The sequence below is a fragment of the Heptranchias perlo genome, chromosome 40 (assembly GCF_035084215.1).
Source record: "Heptranchias perlo isolate sHepPer1 chromosome 40, sHepPer1.hap1, whole genome shotgun sequence".
Lineage (NCBI taxonomy): Eukaryota > Metazoa > Chordata > Chondrichthyes > Hexanchiformes > Hexanchidae > Heptranchias > Heptranchias perlo.
The window spans coordinates 11,135,849-11,152,086 of NC_090364.1; the positions used below are offsets into that span (position 1 = coordinate 11,135,849).

General features: G+C 44.5%; 1 protein-coding gene across 1 annotated transcript; it reads right to left on the minus strand.

Annotated features, from left to right (window-relative positions):
* Positions 1-9,135: 9,135 nt before the first annotated feature.
* Positions 9,136-12,408, minus strand: LOC137305681 (cyclic AMP-dependent transcription factor ATF-4-like). The gene is made up of 3 exons (XM_067974583.1): positions 12,259-12,408; positions 10,660-11,001; positions 9,136-10,116 (listed from the first exon to the last, which is right to left on the minus strand). Exons 2-3 carry the CDS (start codon positions 10,889-10,891, stop codon positions 9,215-9,217), a joined length of 1,134 nt encoding a protein of 377 aa, XP_067830684.1. The 5' UTR covers positions 10,892-11,001; positions 12,259-12,408; the 3' UTR covers positions 9,136-9,214.
* Between the last annotated feature and the right edge of the window lie 3,830 nt (positions 12,409-16,238).

The window sequence follows — 16,238 nt, forward strand, 5'->3', positions numbered from 1 at the left end:
TGTTAATCATTCTCTGTCTGAAGAACTTCCTGATACCAGTCATAAACTCAGTTCGCTTTTTTTCAGCTCTCATTCTCTTCTCGCTTTTCATCATTCCACCAAGTCCCGGTCACCCACCACCCCCTCCAGCCCTACAACCCTCTGAGATCTCTGCGCTCCTCCAATTCGGGCCTCTTGCGCATCCCTGATTTCCTTCGCCCCGCCATCGGCGGCCGTGCCTTCAGCTGTCTAGGGAGTTCTCTCCCTAAACCTCTCCGCCTCTCTACCTCTCTCTCCTCCTTTAAGACGCTCATTAAAACCTACCTCTTTGACCAAGCTTTTGGTCACCTGTCCTAATATCTCCTTATGAGGCTCGTGTCAAATTTTGTTTGATAATCGCTCCTGTGAAGTGTCTTGGGACATTTTACTACTTTAAAGTTGCTATATAAATGCAAGTTGTTGTTGTTGTCTGCCCATGCAGACCTGGGGGGAGGGGTGGAGGGGTGGTGAAGATGATTGGGGGGGGGGTCGAGACACGTTCCTGCCTCCCTCCATTTTAAGTCACCTCAAAGATAAGCTCAGAATGACCGCCTGCCCCAGACGGGCAGCGGCCTACTTTACAACCGTGGCCCGATGATGACATTGGCACCATAACGCCATTTTAACTGAAAAATTCAGATGGCCCGCATGGGGCCAAACCCACCAGCAGGACCTGGAGAGGCCACTGTCAGTATTTAAACTGACCGTTCTTTGTGGTCCAGGTGGAGCAGAAGCCCCCCCCCCAACCCGGTCCCTACATGGGCCTCCCCAGACCCAGCCTGGCCTTACCCTCCAAGCGCTTTATGCTGGGGACCATTCTCATGGGTTCCCGGCTTCCTCAGGCTCCAGGCCCAAGATTCTGCTCCCGCCCGCTGGCCCTCACATCACCCCCAGCTGTTTCGAGCGGGAGGCTGTTGTTAAGTGAGGTACGGGAGTTAAAATGGCTGGAGCCTCGGGCTGGAGTCTCCACAGGGGGGCTTCCCTCCGTCCCAAGTTAAAAATCGACCCTAAAGATCCTGCTTCAATTTCCACTGTCTGCTCCAAAAGATGTGCTGGCTTGACTAGCGTTTCAATCTCATTGCTTCATCTCTATCTTAAACGTGTCCTAACATTAGTTGCATTGATAAAAGGGGCTGGTTTCCTCCTCATTGTAGTTGTCTAAAATTTCACTGCACCGCCAGTACCCCGCCCCCCAGCAATGATCTGACATAACGTAGACAGGTAATGGATCTGCTGTAACCATTTACACCTCCTGACCTCTCTAACATCTTCCAGTTCAGATGAAAGGTCATCGACCTGAAACGTTAATTGTTTCTCTCTCTCTCCACAGATGCTGCCTGACCTGCTGAGCGTGTTTCAGCATTTTCTGCTTTAATTTAACACAGAGGGGGATCGGGTTTTTCCGAATTTGCTAATAAGTTTCCCCTTAATCTTGATGGCAAAACTGCGGCGTGCCAGCACCTCATGTCATTCAAAGAATTAACCGTTAAAATCAGAACGGCGGCTGATGTTAATTCACCCACACAACTGGATAAAAAAACAGGCTCACTGAGCGACCAGCAACTGAGCATCGGGGAGAGGAGGGTTAAAGAAGCTGATCACAGCCCTGTACCAACAGTGGAGATGCCGGTGATGGACTGGGGTTGACAATTGTAAACAATTTTACAACACCAAGTTATAGTCCAGCAATTTTATTTTAAATTCACAAGCTTTCGGAGGCTTCCTCCTTCCTCGGGTGAACGTTGTTGGAAATGTGTTCACCTGAGGAAGGAGGAAGCCTCCGAAAGCTTGTGAATTTAAAATAAAATTGCTGGACTATAACTTGGTGTTGTAAAATTGTTTACAACTGTACCAACAGAGCAGGGGAGGCAAACGCCCAGGATGGCTTCCAGAGGCCTTATAGATGTTTTTTCTTCTTCCTGTTTTCTTCCTTGCTTTCCCGCAGGTGCTGACTCCCTAGTCAGCCTAGCGAACAGATTGTTCCACCATGGGGGGCACCACAGTCAACGTGTAAGTGCAGTGACCTTCCTTTCGTCATCCTTCTGTCCTTGAGATCAGTCACGTGTGGCTTTTCTGCTAAGTTCATTAACCTGCAAGGTAAAGGTTAATCCAGGCTTAGACTTGTGTGCGACACACCTGACAGTCTTTACTGAATACAGCAGTGGTGAGAATGTGGAACTCGCTACCACAAGGAGTAGTTGAGGCGAATAGCATAGATTTTTTTAAGGGGAAGTTAGATAAACACATGAGGGAGAAAGGAACAGAAGGATATGATGATAGGATGAGATGAAGTAGGGAGGGAGGAGGGAGGAGCATAAACACCAACATTGACCAGTTGGGCCGAATGGCCTGTTTCTGTGCTGTAAATTCTATGTAATTCTATGTTAATAATGCACGCACGGGTTGAGACTTTCTCAAATGCTGTGCTGTTACATAATTAGTGATGACTGAGAGCATGGCGGGGAAATGAGTAGAATTTTTTTTATGCAGCGAGTTGTTATGATCTGGAATGCTCTGCCTAAAAGGGCGGTGGAAGCAGATTCAATAGTAAGTTTCAAAAGGGAATTGGATAAATACTTGAAAAGGAGAAAATTGCAGAACTTTGGGGAAAGAGCAAGGTAATTGGATGGCTCGTTCAAAGAGCCGGCACAGACACGATGGGCCGAATGGCCTCCTTCTATGCTGTATGATTCGATGATTACTTTGATATACGTCACAGCATCAGAGTAAGTTACAGGTTTTCTTTTTCCTTTCTGCTGAAGGTGCTGACTCCTGCCTAAGTTCAATGCCACAAGCAAATCAGGTATCCAGCGCCTCCAGGAGAGGGGGGAACGGGGAGAGGTTTGGAAGGGAAAGGATGGTGAGTTATACAGTTGAAGACGCCTCACGTGCCATTCGCAAGGGATCGAAGAATAAGACCAACTGCAGAGAACACTTTGTAAAATGTCCAATAATATCACTAAATATAATGTAGCGTAGCCTCCTCCTGGCTATACAAACCAGAAAGGTCCCCATTGAAATCTGGGCTATGCAGAGTTTAGCTAATCTCAGAAAGGGAGGTGGTGAGGTTGCCATAATTAGCTTTACCACCATTTGCTGGGGAGAAGGAAATCAGTTCCTGTTCCTGAGCACAATCCAGCCACCCCAGGATATTGGACATTTTACAAAGGGTTGTTATTATTCTTAGTCAGATCAGAACCATTGAGGCTGGTTACATGAAGTGTCGTCTCCTGGACGTGTGTGCTTGTTAAAGATCAGGCATGCCTGTGTCATTTCCTGCAGCCAATAGTCTCCGTAAACAAAATTTTAGAAACCAATTTGCGTTACCTGATCTCGATAATCTCTGTGACAATTTATAAATGACACCTGCCAAGTCTGAGAAGATTTGCTTCAGGATCTGAGGTAATGATCAACTAGGAACAAAACAATAAAACCCAATAGTGGCAATGCCTCTGTGTTGACATAAGATGAAAGACATCTGTCTCAGTGCTGAGTTCTTACTGTTTGTTGGTTGCTTCCAGCTGGGACTCAATCAGAATAATAAAACAATTAGCAGCATGTCAATAAATAAATTCCAGTCCGTATTTATCCAGTGGATAACTGAAGCCAGTCGAACCAGGATGGTCCCAGTTCGTGATCTTAGGATAGGGAGCTACAGTTGCCTCAGGGAAATTGGGCTGGGTTCCTTCTCCTTCTTGCAGGGCTATGGGGAAAGAGCAGGGATGTGGGACTAATTGGAGAGCTCTTTCAAAGAGCCGGCACAGACACAATGGGCTGAATGGCCTCCTTCTGTGCTGTATGATTCAATGATATTATCTCAGCTATATCACCAAACTTCTTCTTCCTCCTGGTTTAAGTCTCAATTGCTCTTTCATCCTTGCCTGTTGTTTCAGGTCCCTGAACAAGCCCTCTATGCCTAGACCCAGGTATTCACCTCTCACCTAGTACATGTTGGCTGCCATCTTTCTATATACTCTGGGCTTTAAAAAAGGGTAAAAGGTACAAATTCCGATACGATGGGCCGAATGGCTGTATGATTACTGTCCAGTGACCCCACTGGAATGTGTGCATATGTTGCCTGTAATGGTCTTCCGGTTAGAGGAGTGGAGGCAACCTCTCTAGAATCATTCAAAAGGCAGTGAAATGCTGGGGGATGGGGATAGGGACTGGGGTGGGGGGAGATGGTTTCTACAGAAGGATGAGTTAGATGGGTTACATTACACAAAATGTACAGCACAGAAACATGCCATTTGACCTAACGGGTCTATGTTGGTGTTTATGCTCCATACGAGCCTTTCCCACCCCTCTTCATCCAACCCTATCAGCATATCCTTCTACTCCTTTCTCTCTCATGTATTTATCTAGCTTCCCCTTAAATGCATCTATACTATTCGCCTCAACTACTCCTTGTGGTAGCAAGTTCCACATTCTAACCACTCTCTGGGTAAAGAAGTTTCTCCTGACTTCCCTATCGGATTTATTAGTGACTATCTTATATTTACGGTCCCTAGTTTTGGTCTCCCCCACAAGTGGAAACATCTTCTCTATGTCTACTCTATCAGACCCTTTCATAATCTTAAAGACCACTCTCAAGGTTGACTGCCCTCTGGGCTTATTGTACTTATCATGTGGGGCTTGGCTGCACTTCCCACTCACTGTCACACATGGAGACTGGCTGGAGGGCTGCCAGTACCTGCACCCAACAGGAGTCAGCACCGATTGCAGGGGGAGTAAGGTGGGAAATTGGAGGGCAGCCAAATGCTTAGGAATGTGTCTCAAGGCCTGAACATACCTTGGGATCAGGAGACATTCTTAAACCCATCTCAGCATTACAGTTTGTGATGCAGGAAACAGGGTAGCCAATTTGTGCACAGCAAGGTCCCACAAACAGCAATGTGATAAATGACCAGATAATGTTTTTTTTTAAGTGATGTTGATCGAGGGACACCGGGGAGAACGCCCTGCTGTTCTTCGATATAGTGTCATGGGATCTTTTACGTCCACCTGAGCGGGCAGACGGAGCCTCAGTTTAACGTCTCATCCGAAACATGACACCACCAACAGTGCAGCACTCCCTCAGTACTACACTGGAATGTCAGCCTAGATTTTGTGCTCAAGTCTCTGGAGTGGGGCTTGAACCCATGACCTTTGATTCAGAGGTGAGAATATTATCCACTGAGCCACGGCTGCACCTCTTGCCTGAACATATCCCCTCCCCACCAGTCCAGTCAGTGATGTCAATTATGAGACTACTGCCAGCAGCAGGAGGTGCCCTGAGAATCTCCCCAGCTGCCCCCTCCCACAGGAAACCATACTACAAACTGGGAATGCAAGCTTCCCAGAGCGGGGTATCTCAGGCTCCCTCTCGGGCCATTTTGAAATCGCACCCCTCACTGTTTGCCACGAAGCCAACCCTGGACACACACCAACCTTCTCTGTAATTGACATCAGCAGAGCAACCTAGCAAAGAGGGACACCAATTCCAGAGCCTCTCCGGCAGTCATAAAATGGATATAGAACCATAGAATCGTAGAAAGGTTACAACACGGAAGGAGGCCTTTCGGTCCATTGAGTCCGTGCCAGCTCTATGCAAGAGCAATCCAGCTAGTCCCACTCCCCTGCCCTATCCCCGTATATTTCACTTTCCTTCCTCTTTAACATTTGTACCTAGACTGGAAAATCCTTAAGGGTAAAACCATGTTAAGCTGAAACTCAATGCATGTCACTAACATGTAACATCCATATGTATCCCTCCATCTCCAAACCTTCATTGTTACTTTCTCCACCCTCAGCCCTTTGTGGCCCACCACAACTGCTCCTGAATGTGTCTATTCCCTTCTTTTTCTTAACTTTTATTCCCTCTTAATTTTCTCCCCTCCCTTCATCTCCTGAAGGCAGGGTTGTCAACTCTGATTGGACATATTGCTGGAGGTTTCATCACATGACCTCCTGCCTCTGTACCGTTCCCCACACTCCCGCTATTGGTCGCCCGATATGTCCATCTTCACGGTGCCCCACATTCCTAGACCAATTGGAAAGTAAGTAGACTCTTCATTACCCGATTGGATGATTCTTCACTGTTAGTTAACAGTCTTTTTTTCCCCATATCCGACATCTTTATAACTAATAAACAAGAGTTCAAGGAAAATTTTAAAAATAAGATTTTTTAATGCCCCTGTAATTTTTCTCCCGAGTGTTGCTTGCAGCAGTGTCCTGGAGATTAGTTGGTAATTCCTGGGCACTCAGGGGCAATCCTGGAAGGTTGGCAACCCTACCTGAAGGCTTTGATTCCCTTACTAGGTAATGGTTTCATGAGATTCCTCCCGAGTCCATGGCCATTGTTCATGTGTGAGCCTTGACAGTGAGGTGTGGCAATTCAAAGCCCAAACGTGCCCTTATCTGCCATCTATCGACACACCAGCATTTTCTGAGGCCAACATGGCTGAGATCAGCCAACTTAATGCAGACTAGGGATCTAACTGTGGACCTCAAGCCTGTACAACTCACTCAGTTACCAGCTGAGCCATCAGCAGGGGTAAGGATATAACAGTTTTAATTAGAACAACTTCTCGTGAACGATGAGGGCATATTAAACCTCTCAATAATAGGCTATCAAATTTCAACTGTTGAACATTTGGTGGGTCACTCATTTTACTGGGTAGAAATAGTTACCATTACAGTAACCGTTAACCACCAGCTTTTATGGTGAAGTATATTTAGCATAAAGTGAGGGAGAAGTTAAAACCAGAAATGGGCCTGGGCACCACTACTGTATAATCTTTGCCACCACCTTCAGTGCCCTGATTTCAATTGTGCTACTGTAGGCAATTGCCAAATGTAAGCTAAGCCCTTTCTTACAGTAATAATAAAGGCTACATATAGTGACTCAAGTCCCGGCCAGTGATGATTGGGTAATTTCCCCCGTCAACCACGACTGCTGTAAGTGACAGATTCATTTTACACACATCATTTGTATTATGTAACTATCCTACATTCACTGTATTTTGCTGAATAACCCTACTTGGGAGACTGCTGTACTTTTGGTCATGAGTTTGGAAACTCTAAATTGCAGCTGTATAATGCTAACCTTTTACTCCCACCGTCTCAAAAAGTCCAACATTGCAAAACAGCTAAAGTGCCACTAAAACATGAATAGATCAGTTGACAAGACTTTACTGCAAGATAGCGTGTTGAATGATTCATTTCCCTGCCTCAACTATTCCAAATTCTTTGTCGCAAGCTGACGCCGGCAGCTGGTTAATTAACATTTATGTTTCTACCACATTCCTGGGTGTGGTTCTGAATTAAGCCAACCACCAAAAAGGATAGTATGCAGTTTGAGACAGGACTGATGCCTTTTCCTGAGTAGCAGCAGAGATAAGGATGCCAATGCAAGTATTGATTCAGTTCTGTATTTGTACATGGAAATGAAACCCCACGAGCAACAAGCATGATCCTTGAAACAAGCTACATTTTTGGCATATTCTGACTAAACAAAATTTAACCCCTGACTGACCTCTCTGCATCACACTGCACTGAGGTCTAGAGGAATCCAAAGCAAGTATCACTGAGCAGGTTATTGTTAAATGCTATTTAATAGCACTGCTTTTTCCCCTCTGGTTCCTTATTGTCTTGGGACTTGTATATTCAAGTGTGAGGGTGTAATAAACTAAACAAAGAATGGCTAAGGTGCTCAGACCTATACACCAAGGAACTAATACATTAGTGATTTTGTGTTTTTTTGGGGGGGTAAAAACAAAAAACATTTCACCAAAAAAAATGCATCCATGGCACAATTTGTACTTTAACAGGCGCTGTGGAAACAAGTGTTAGTTCACAGGCCTCATACCGAAATAGCCTCATCAGTACATGATAGGGCCACTATTCTATTGAACAAGATAGGTACATGGCTTTAATTTTGTTCGATTAGACTAGAATCCACAATATTGTAGATGGTGCCTGGTCTGTGATGATGGAAGCACCATGAACGTGATCGTGAATTACAGACATTCACTAACAAACTCCTCCCCCACCCTTGCCTGGATATTGGGAATTACAATATCCCATGCAATACATGTAATGATATCCCCACTGATGTTTGACTACAGATTAACAGTTAGTAAACACAGATATCCTGTTAAGTGTATCAGATAGGATCACAGCACTGGCAAGTCTAATTAACATACCATTCATCAATATCATCTACCCAAGCCTCACTATGAACTGTAGATAGCTATCGTGTATTGCTATATGGGAAGACAAAACATCAATTAGAACAATTTAACAGTTCAGCAGGTACTATGCATAGACTAGTGAGGTCTCTAATCTGTACTTAGTGTTTGATCACAGCCCAGTGGTATCTCAATACCCCTAGGCTAGGATGAGAAATTCCAAACAGCATTCTTCCTGCTCATTTTCCAACAACTGCTATTGGAAAATATATGACAATGAACTAAAATTTTTTTGGCCTTTCAGAATCGAGGAACAAATACAATTGGCTCTACTTGGGGCAAGATTGAAATTAGCTTGTGCATTTAAAATATCAACTGATGGAAACAAACTAGAAGCTGATTGGAGTCACTGGGGACTCAGCACAAATCTAACCTACCTCAGCAGACATGTTTCCTCCCTCCACCATTCCAGTGGGGGATATTGACCTCAATACTAAACTTGCTGCTCACAGAATGGATGCAGCAGGGCTGGGTCCAGTGAGTTCTGGAATGCAATACAACCATAGCCCAGTTTTTTTTATTTGGAGACATACTTTGAAAAACATTCAGTTCATGTTAAATTATCTTCATTACCAAACCTCTCCAGCATAATTGTTTTAACTCACCCATGAGGAATTATTGCTTGGCACCTAATTATAGGAATTCAGAAGTCAAATGCAAACTCCAATGCCTCCTTCATGCAGTTGTTGTGCTGCACCAAGATGTACACAATCAACAGCAGGGTAATGCTAGATTATATGCACTCCAGTTAGAGCAAGTGGAAAAACCAGTTAAAAATATTGGTAGGTTTTTTTAAAAACAATCTGTGTGCCTGTAACTCTGGGAAAAAAACAGGTGTTATTCTGATGTTTACCATGACCCAAGGCAAGAAAGAAATGAGACTTCATTTTATTTCAAAATTTTATTATAAATTACAATATTTAGCCATCACTACATTTATGTACAAAACTAAAACTAATGCTATATTACAAACTTCTTACATTTTTACTTTTTGCTTTCCTGACTTCTTCCATCAGGCCCTTTAAATACTGAATTTCTTTCATTAATGAGTCTGCTGTCTCTTGTAAGCTTTTATTTTTTTCTTCCAGCAAACTACATTCTACAACTATAGCGCCATACTCTGCTCTCTTCTTCTGTCTGTACCGTGTCGCTGCACTTTTGTTCTGTTCCATTTTCTTCAACTTTTTCTCTATACCCCTTGGCTCCACACCACTGACTGCTTTTACTTTTGGCAAACTGCCTACATTCTCTGCACTAGGACGATCATATGGTTTTGACCGTACTGGGCTGAAGTCAACTAGTGAGGACCCACCAGCTTCAGGTGATCCCTCTGACACACTTCTATCTAAAGACTCAACAGGAGAGCGAGGGGGACTGGTGTCAAGCCCACTGTCAGTATCTGGAAACTGAACAGGAGAGTGAGGGGGGCTCGTGCCAAGCCCACTGTCAGAATCTAATACTGGCCCATCATCCCTGTCCTTGCAGGAATCCTGCAGAGGCGATGACTGAAGCAATGCCAAACCTGGTTTTTCCTCACCAAGTGAAACAATGATTTCCTTTTCTACTTCTAAGTGGAAAGAAGGTTCAGGGGACATGTTTAAAGATTCCGGAGCAAATGTAGGGGTACCAGGAGCCAGCTGATCTGACCCAAGGGGTGAATTTGGGAATGGCTCGAGGTCAAAACTCAAGCAAGGGTCAGATATCTGTGGTTTGGCCGGCAAGGGATCAAAAGGCAATGCTTCCAGAAGGTCACTGGAACTGTCCAAGACAGCCATCAGCTCCTCTGAGGGAGAGCCAATTTCATCCTCAATTAGGGTGTCAAAGAGATCCACCTTCTCCATCCAGTCCAAGCCGGTGAATGCATCCTCTGCAAAAGCAGGAAAAGAAGGTTTAGTCAACTGCATACGATTACTTTCAAATCCACTCTATACAGAAGCTAACGAAGACTGAATATAGGACAACACTGCAGAGGCCTACTTTGAATCCAGCAAGGACATCTCTCAAACACTTAAGCAAGTTAACAATCCTTGCAGATAATAGAAGCTTAATTTTATAACCTATTAACACATGCTGGCTGCATTACTCGGGGCACAGTCAGGTGCAGAAAAGCTGAAGCACCGCACAATTGAGGACGAAGTGAATGGGAGCTTTAGTCAATCAAACCTGACCCAAGGTTGCACAATAGCTACAATGCAAAATGTTACATGTTTCATTATGAATATTTCCAAAAAGGAGACCTCAACATTTATAAACTGTTCCTAGTATTTGTCTTTTTAAAAAAAAGGATCAATGCATTTAATAGAATCTCCATCAAGTTACTAACTGGATTTACAAGTTGCCAACCACCCACCATTGGCACCAATTTCAAGTTACACTCTAGTTGTCACACCAGGTAGTTCAATTAACTTACCCACATTATCATCTGTGTCCAGTAACGGGTAAATACACGGGCTCTGGGAGGACACATCGCTTTCCTCATTGCCACCAAACTGGAGTGGTCTGAGGCACGACTTCACCGGCCCGGCCTCCAGATCTGCGTGCAGGAGACACGGGTCCCCTTCAGCCGTCAGAAACGGCGAATCGAGGAAGGACACGAAGTCCTCCATCAGGGAAGATAACAAAGAATCTGGCCAAACTGACATCTTCTGTCTGTATTCCTAAACTGAGATACTCTTCGAGGAAAAACGAAGTCTGCAGGTCGAGTATTTCTATGCTGTCGACTGCAGCAAAGCTGAGAAGTCCATTGTGGAGCCTGGGAATAAAACAGAAAACTTCAATGTAAGATTCAACAATTATTTTTTTCAATGTATCCAAGTTTGGCATTGCAGCATTCAAGGAAAAAACTGCACACCTAAACCAAACACAATGTACTCACTCCATGTTTGTACACATCAATGCCAACATAATGATCGTGAATACAAGCAATTTTTGAATTCATGTGGAGTGGGTGTTGAAAACACAATCTAGACATTTCCTCAAATTAAGTTTTGAAATAAACTTGCAACTTCCCCAGAAGGAGTGTACTAAGGTCACTCCCTGGACTCTGCAGTTAGCCAATTTCAGTCAGAGCAGCTGTCGCGCACTACAGACCCCGTAAAGCCTGATGGTTGAACCAGGCTCGCTCCCCTTTCAAACCATCAGTCCATCTCGTGTATGACATTTAAAAATGGGCAAATGGTGGAGCTATCAACAGCCACAACACAAAAAAAATACAAGATGCGGACAGAATCACATCCACGGCAATAAGCGAATTTGATTGGAATGAATTGCCAGCACTTAAAAAAAATTCAAATTCACAACGTGGGCAAGTACACAAAAAATGGGAGTGGCTTCATTACCCCAGGAAGCAATGGGTCTTTCAAAGAGTTAACAGCAGCCCGGGGCTCCTCGGCCCCACCCATTGATGAATGGAAGGGACACGGCCCATTGAGTCGGTCTCTGCCACGTTTTACTATCAGACCCACCGCCGCCATCTTAACTTCTCCCAACACAAAACCCTTTCCTTCCACCACCCCCAATATGTGGGTTCATATTTTGGGGCAGACCCTACACCCAAACCCCAGCCCTGGGGAGGAGGGGGGTAACCTCCAGCTGACTGAGTCATTGAGGCATCTTTTCACATGGCATCCTGATTCCTGCTCTCAATTTCCCAACAGTAGCAATTTGCTTTTTTAAAAAAAAAATTGGGTAGTTATTACTTTAAAAAAAAATCCAAGTATCTTCCGGGTACACAAACGTCACTTCATTGTCATAATTCACAATTTTGTGATTTTTAAAACTTTTTTTTGAATTTTATCATTGATATTTATTTTTATGTTTAAAGGCATAGAAATTATAATCACAATCATAAGCGGATGGAGCAAAAAAATCAAATTGACAGGAACTCAATTTTAACCCTGGCGATATCCCGCCCGCGCCACGAGGCGCCGACAGCAGCCGCCGGATTTCGATCCACACGGGAGGTTTCTAAGAAGATTTTTAATTAATTTTTTTTTTTTTTTTTACTTACGCCATTTTTAATGCCTGTGTTGCTGCCCAGTGCTGCGCACTGTCGCTTTGCTGCCGCTGCTACCGCTTTATTAAGCCGCCATGCCGGGGAAAATAGGCGGATCTACCACTCCTTCAATCAACAGCAAACCGTCCGGGATGTGAGAGGAAGCGCTCCGCGCAGCGCCTTATATAGCCCCGACCGCATCACACCATCACCAACAACAACAACTCCGCCTCAAGACGTCATCATAATATAATCCCTGGCCCCAACCGCCTTTAACCGTCATTCGAACCTTTAATTTTAAATTATAGCGTGTGTTTTCTAAAAACAACATGACGAATTTTTGGAGTGCTGTTGAATTGGATTTGGAATAGTTTTTCTTTTGGTATTATTTTAATATTGTCACTGACGGTTTGTGCGGAGCGGTTGGCCCTATTTGCGATCACGCGCTGGGCGGCGCCAATGGGCGGCGGCTGATTGGACGGTCAGGCTTGTTCACGTGATGGGAAGAACCTGATTGGCGGATCGACGACACCGCGGCGTCCAAAATTGGCATTGCGCCAAAAACCTATTTTGGGGGGAAATTGGTGATGGCTTTTCCCCTGGTGAAGTTGGTAAAAGAAAATTCCCCAAAAATATAGAGGTAATGTACAGCCTGAAAGGGCGGTGGCAGCAGATGCAAATAGTGACTTTCAAAAGGGAATTGGATAAATACTTGAAGGGGAGAAATTTGCAGGGAAGGGGCAGGGGGACTAATCGGGTGTCTGAAAGAGCCCGGCACAGGCAGGATGGGCCGAATGGCCACCTTCTATGCAGTATCATTCTACATGATAAAAATGGATCATATCCCAGTCAGTTCTACCGGTCTGACTGAGAGCCCATTCAGGTGGAACCCATGGCATGATGTCCAAGAAGTGTTCTCCTCACTGTCATTCAACCAACATCGCTAAAAACAGTTATCCGATCACTTGTGGAGGAGTCCAAAGCTAGGGGTCATAAATATGAGATAGTCACTAATAAACCCAATAAGGAATTCAGGAGAAACATCTTTATCCAGGCAGTGGTTAGAATGTGGAACTCACTACCACATGGAGTAGTTGAGGCGAATAGCATAGATGAGTACATGACGGAGAGAGGAATAGAAGGATATGCTGGTAGGGTTAGATGAGAGTAAGGTGAGAGGAGGCTGGAGTGGAACATAAACACTGGCACAGACCAGTTGGGCTGGATGGCCTGATTCTGTGCTGTAAATTCTATGTAATTATCACATTGCTGATGGTGGGTCCTTACTGTATGCAATTTGACTGCCGCGTTTCTGCGACTATTCCAATGCTCTCTTGGCCGGCCTCCCACCTTCCACCCTCCGTAAACTTCAGCTGATCCAAAACTCTGCTGCCTGTTTCCTAATTCGCACCTAGTCCCCTTCACCCATCACCCCTGTGTTCGCTGACCTACGTTGGCTCCCGGTCTGGCAACGCCTCGATTTTAAAATTCTCATCCTTGTGTTCAAATCCCTCTATGGCCTCACCCCTCCCTATCTCTAGATGGTATATGAGGGAGAAAGGAATGTTGATCAGGTTAGATGAAGTAAGGTAGGAAAAGGCTCGTCTGGAGCATAAACACCGGCATAAGCCTGTTGGGCCGAATGGCCTGTTTCTGTGCTGTAAAATTCTATGTAATCTATGATGACCTTGCAGACTCGCTGCAATCCCCTTGTGGGCCCATTGAGGACCCCATTTTGTAAACATATGGACTTGTTTACTGCCACGAATGTGTTACAATGCTGTTATCTAATTGGGGAAATTAGGTCAGCCACATTAACTGTAAGAACAAAAGGCCATTGTATAATCTTCATCTGATGTGCTGAGATTAAAGAACTAATTCTGCACTTCCGGCAGGGAGCTGCATTTGCAGAATACAATGTTGCAGTGCTGTCTTCTGACCCACAATCTCTTCAAGTGTGGTTTTGCCACTGGAAGCATAGAATTAGAAATTATATATATCAGCATTTATATAACACCTTTCAGAACCTCAGGACATCCCAAAGCACTTCACAGCCAATGAAGTACTTTTGAAATGTAGGGAAACCTGGCAGCCCATTTGCAAACAGCAATGAGATAATCATCAGATAATCTGTTGTAATGATGTTGGTTGAGGGATAAATATTGACCAGGACACTGGAGAGAACTCACGGGCTCTTTTTCCAAATATTGTCATGGGGTCTTTTACGTCCACCTGAGAAGGCAAACAGGGCCTCAGTTTAACGTCTCATCCAATGGACGGCACCTCTGACAGTACAGCACTCCCTCAGTACTGCACTGGAATTCCAGTCTAGATTTTGTGCTCAAGTCTTTGGAGTGAGACTTGACCACACAACTTTCTGACTCAGGAGGTGAGACTGCTACCCACTGAGCCATGCATTACATCCTTGCACTATATATATATAGAATGCAGACTTCTTTTAAAGTTAGAAATTAAACTGCTCTTTTATTGTTACCAGCCATATATCATTTCCATCAGAAAAGGGTATTGACCTCATATGTGACTTTCCTATTGCAGTATTATCAAGGAATCAAGTCCATAAATGAATGGAAAATTTTACGCAGTACTTATTAGCATTATGACGCATGTTTTGTATTGGGGTACAAAGTACCATGAGATTGGAACAAAGCTGCTCTCTCTCTCCTCTGACCCGAATCCTGTTAATCCACCACTGTTGTTGAATTCAGCATTCAGTGACAGCCCAGTAGTTTTATTTTGTTCATACCAAGTAAATAACAATGCGCAAAGGCCTAGACAGCATTAGTGAGGATATTCAACTCTTGCTCAAATGAGACTTAATCTTCAGCAGCAGGGTTCCCGTAGAAACCGACGGAGACATACTTCACAAGTAGCCCTGTTCCGCCAGCATAGCTTGCTGTTTGTTCAGTCATTGAGAAGGTCGAGTGGTTTGGGCAGGATTCCAGCAACTTCCTTGCGCACACCCACAAATGCCACATGTACAGAAATGCACCTGTGCGTGTGTGTGAGTGATTACATTCATTTATGGAACTATAAATTCACTGTCTAAAGGCAGCTTTAACAATTGTGTGGTCTATTGCCGACCTACGGTTGAGGTATTAAATTTAGGCTCCGTTCACCTGCTCTGGTGTTTCAGGTGGAGGTTAAATATAACGTGGTACTATTAAAAGAGGAGTAGGGTATTCTCCTTGGGTCCTGAATTTCATACGAACATACAAATTAAGAGCAGGAGTAGGCCATTCGGCCCCTTCGAGCCTGCTCTGCCATTTGATAAGATCATGGCTGATCTGATTGTGACCTCAACCCTACTTTCCCGTCTACCTACTATAACCTTTGACTCCCTTGTTAATCAGGAATCCATCTAACTCAGCCTTAAAAATATTCAGTAACCCTGCCTCCACCGCTCTCTGGGGAAGGGAGTTCCACGACCCTCTGAGAGAAAAAAATTTCTTCTCATCTCCATCTTAAATGGGAGAGTCCTTATTTTTAAACTGTGGCCCCTAGTTCTAGTCTCTCCCACAAGCGGAAACATCCCCTCAGCATCTACCCCTTCTAGTCCCCTCTACAATTTCCTGGGATTTTCTGCACGTAAATGAAGGGGTTTTCACCGCAGTTCCAGCGAAGTTATGGCAGCTCGGTGACAGAAAGTCCAAGGGAACTCAGAGCCCTTCTGTCTTGTGTAACATTTCTCCCACAACCAATACCAAAACAAAAATGTACTGGCCGCACCCGTCTCACAGTATCGTGACAGGCTGGCTGACACGTTAACTTACACAACAATCGCTGCACTTCGTAAAGTAATTCATAGGAACAAAGGAGCAGGAGGAGGCCATTCAGCTCCTCGAGCCTGTTCTGCCATTCAATTAGATCATGGCTGATCTGCATCTTAACTCCATCTACCCACCTTGGTTCCGTGACCCTTAATACCCTTGCCTAACAAAAATCTAGTGATCTCAGTTTTGAAATTTTCAATTGAC